The sequence below is a fragment of the Choristoneura fumiferana genome, chromosome 14 (assembly GCF_025370935.1).
Source record: "Choristoneura fumiferana chromosome 14, NRCan_CFum_1, whole genome shotgun sequence".
In the NCBI taxonomy this organism is placed as follows: domain Eukaryota; kingdom Metazoa; phylum Arthropoda; class Insecta; order Lepidoptera; family Tortricidae; genus Choristoneura; species Choristoneura fumiferana.
This window is the reverse complement of record NC_133485.1, coordinates 15,925,205-15,928,734: the sequence shown is the minus strand read 5'-3', so window position 1 is coordinate 15,928,734 and position 3,530 is coordinate 15,925,205. Positions and strand designations below refer to the sequence as shown.

The 3,530-nt window shown below is 36.1% G+C and overlaps 1 protein-coding gene across 1 annotated transcript; it reads right to left on the bottom strand.

The window, feature by feature from the left end:
* Positions 1–460: 460 nt before the first annotated feature.
* LOC141435040 (uncharacterized) lies at positions 461–3,138 on the bottom strand. The gene is made up of 4 exons (XM_074097560.1): positions 3,029–3,138; positions 1,951–2,335; positions 1,259–1,489; positions 461–807 (listed from the first exon to the last, which is right to left on the bottom strand). The coding sequence occupies exons 1-4, from the start codon at positions 3,035–3,037 to the stop codon at positions 461–463; spliced, it is 972 nt and encodes a 323-aa protein (XP_073953661.1). The 5' UTR covers positions 3,038–3,138.
* Positions 3,139–3,530: the final 392 nt, after the last annotated feature.

Here is a 3,530-nt window from a genome sequence, read left to right as displayed (position 1 = left end):
CCACGATATGAACAGTTTTTTCTAAGACACCAATGTTCCATTTATTATACAAGGTCATTTTGGCCCCTTTCAAAATTAATCTAAACTAATATATAAACGAAATTTACTCCGTTTGTCCGATTGTCTCTTACCTTTTCACATCTAAATCGCAGAATCGATTTAATTTAAATTTGGTATGGAGATAGCTAAAAACCCTGGGAAGGACAAAGGATAGGTTATACCCCAGATAGTTCCATATTTACCGCAAAATAGCGATAAACCAATTGCAGACAGAGTCGCAGGGAAAAGCAAGTGCTTTTATATTTTAGTAATTTTATGGAGAATTATTCATGAACCTAAACCTTATCATCATGAACCTTAAGCTTCAAAATGCCATCACAATAATTGGATGGCTCATCGTTTTGGTGATAATTTTGCTTTGTAGTAAGTGGCAATTTTTTTAATGGACTCTTGCTAAACTTCATGTGATATTTGTTGACCTGACGATGCCAAATTTACTGGTAATGGTATCCAGCCGTCGTGGCAGTCCCTTCCTGCTGATGGTATTCTGGCTGGTACTCTTGCTGGTACGCTGCTGATATTCTTGTTGGTACGCTGGATTCTCGTGCTCTTGGGCATGCTGGATATGCTGAACTTGAACTTCTTGAATAGGCTGTTCTTGAACTTGGTGAATTTCTTGAAGTTGTTGAACTTGATGGGCATCGTGGTGTTGTTGGATTTGATGCGATTGGTAAACTGGGAGCCTTTGTCTGTGCACTTGTTGGTGCTGATGGTAACGCTGGAGCTCGGCGTCTTCTTTGTAGCTTCCTGTGGGATAAAGAGTGTTCTTGAAAATTTGGTTTGGTAACCACTTGTTTACTTGATGGTGTTTACTTGGTAATGGTAAAATGTTGTACAAGTGGCACTGCAAGAATAATGATTATTTTTACAAAATTATTGACACGTATACCTAATTTAGAGGATGTCCTGTAAGTCACTGATTATGGTTAAATAGGTCATCTTATTCGGTAAATATTTTCAAAGATTTTATTGAACATAACATGGTTGTCCCAACAATAAGTTCGTAAGCAGCAACATTAGTATAAACTGAGTCGCAGTCGCAGCTGATTACGCCCACCTCAAGATAAGTGATATCATGTTCGACAGTGTTGAGATTAAGTTAATTAATAGTCACTTACATTTCAAGATTGCTATTTATAATATAAGTAAGGACTACTTTCTCCGTAGTAAAAAAAAAAATTAATACTTCCAAACTTACCGTCATCAAATACACCATTAGCTTGTTCCTTCGTATTCTGTTCAATAGACTTCTTAATAGCATCAGGTATGGGGGGTGGTGTAGGCAAATGGTTGCCTTGTGGTCTGAACCCGTTCTCATCAGCAGTGTAAGTCACCGTGTAGACTTGACCGTCGTCACCTGTGTAAGAGTATCCGCCTTGGACTTGGATCCCTTTGCCTTGGCTTTGGCCTCTTTCTTGGACCTTAATTCCTGGAGGGTGAAAAATTAGTGGTATAGTTTGTAGATGTGAAGATTATGTATATTTTTAAATGTTGAATTTGTCTAGATAATGGTTTATTTTTCGAGTTTAGATAAGTTGTGTTTACCTATTTATTTATGAGAGTATGAGAAGATCTCGAATGTTAAACCAGAAAAGTGTGAGTTAGTTTCTAGGTTTTTCTGTATGGTATAGGTATAAAATTATTTTCTATATATTTTTAAAATTTTTTGCTGATTAGTTTCTTAGATAAGGTAGTTTTTCCTATTTTATAAAATGAAAGCTTAACCTTAAAAAACTACTGCATTTTAGTCTCATCTGTTTTAATAAGCACAAATTCTGCTGATTTAAATAAAACCACGAAAAAATAGCCTTAAATTTGGCACGGACCCGCGTCTTAAACATTACCAGGGGTTAAGTAATATTAATTCTAAAACGCGTATTCAGTTCTAACCATTCTCTGTCTCAAAGGAATACTGGTAGCTGTTTCCTTTGTTTTCATTCTGGAAGCTTATAATCCTGGCAGTCTTCTCCGTCGACGTCCTCTGCTGTTGCTGTTGCTGATTTTGGTAGCCATTCTGTACCCCAGAAAACACACTCTGCCCAGCGAACTGCGTTTGTCCGCTAGGGAATGCTACAGTTTGCCCCCGGGAATATCCGGCTTGTGATTGGCTGTAATCGGTCTGGCTGTGCTGCGATTGGTCGCCGTAGATGCCTTGTTGTTGCTGCTCGAGCGCTGACTGGTAGGTTTCGGCATTGTTTGCGAAGTGTTCTGTTGGTTGGGTTGTGTAGATTGGATTTGATGAGGCTGCAGCTATGATAGCTGCTAAAGTCGTAATCTAAAAGAGAACAATAGCAGGATAATGCCGTGTAAAAAAGCCGCGCCGAGGGTTTCGTATAAATTACACATAACTATGAATATTCAGTGTTAGCAGAGCCCCTCTCTTGAGTAAAATGTACGCATTATTATGTAGGAGGTATTCTAGATTCTCCTTTACCTCATGATGATTCGTCATGGTTCATGCTTCCGCGTGTCAAAATGATGACTTGATGACTTAATTGATTCAAAACAAAAGGTTTGTGTAGTTAAGTAGGCTTTGTTTATAATAGTCTATAATTTAATTTTGTGACAGCTGATTTTGTACCGTAAGTTATTTCGGTAATCTTTTTCTATTTCAAATAAATTAAAAAAAGATAAAGACATAGGACCTATATTCAAAAAATGAAAAATAATAAATACATAACAAAACTGTTTTTGAAACGTATTGGTACAGTACCCCATTGTAAAATTTCATAGCTTTTAACAATATATAGAATATGTTCACTGCTTGACTTTACTCGACAGCTCTGCTGTTGTCAATCGAATCTTGCCGAAAAAAGGTCTTCTTTAAAACAATCCAATATCACACATTCATCATCATTCAAACAACGTCACAATAATCACTCATTATGGTAAAATCCGATCACAACTATATAGAAGTTAGAACAAATAGATTTAACTATTTTCAGAATAATCACTTCACTTCACATACCAGCTTCATTTCTCACAGTATACCCCAAACTAAGATTGAAACAATTAAAACAATTAACTAAAACAAAAGACTAGTAAGTATATCACGCCAAGTAACGAATGTGTACCGAAAATTTCACTGTTCCGTATTTATAGCAAAAATGTTTTGTGCGTACATCTGTGTAGATGTAGAATTACATACTGTGCGACTACGATGAGTGAAGACTTTGAATTGGGAGACTTTTTTTTTACTGGTCTAAACCAGTGCTGCTACTAAGACCACTGCTATTATATTACAAAGTGCTACTAATCCGTTTAACTTTTAATAGAAAATTAAAGTGTCAAGTGGTCTAAAAAGTTCCCCGACGTCTATACTTCGTTTTTTTAGCATTAGAAAGAAGGTAAGCGATCTTGACGTGACGTTTATTAAAAAAACGTTTGAAAAATAAGTCACAGCAAATATGTAACAATTAACAAGGACATTAATTACATGAGCATTTACATGCTTTTGGTGTCATAAGTAA

Coding starts and splice junctions, on each gene's coding strand:
- LOC141435040 (XM_074097560.1), bottom strand. Junction 1,490..1,950: donor TTCCTTTGAGACAGAGAATG/GTTAGAACTGAA, acceptor TTCACCCTCCAG/GAATTAAGGTCCAAGAAAGA. Junction 808..1,258: donor TAATGGTGTATTTGATGACG/GTAAGTTTGGAA, acceptor TTTATCCCACAG/GAAGCTACAAAGAAGACGCC.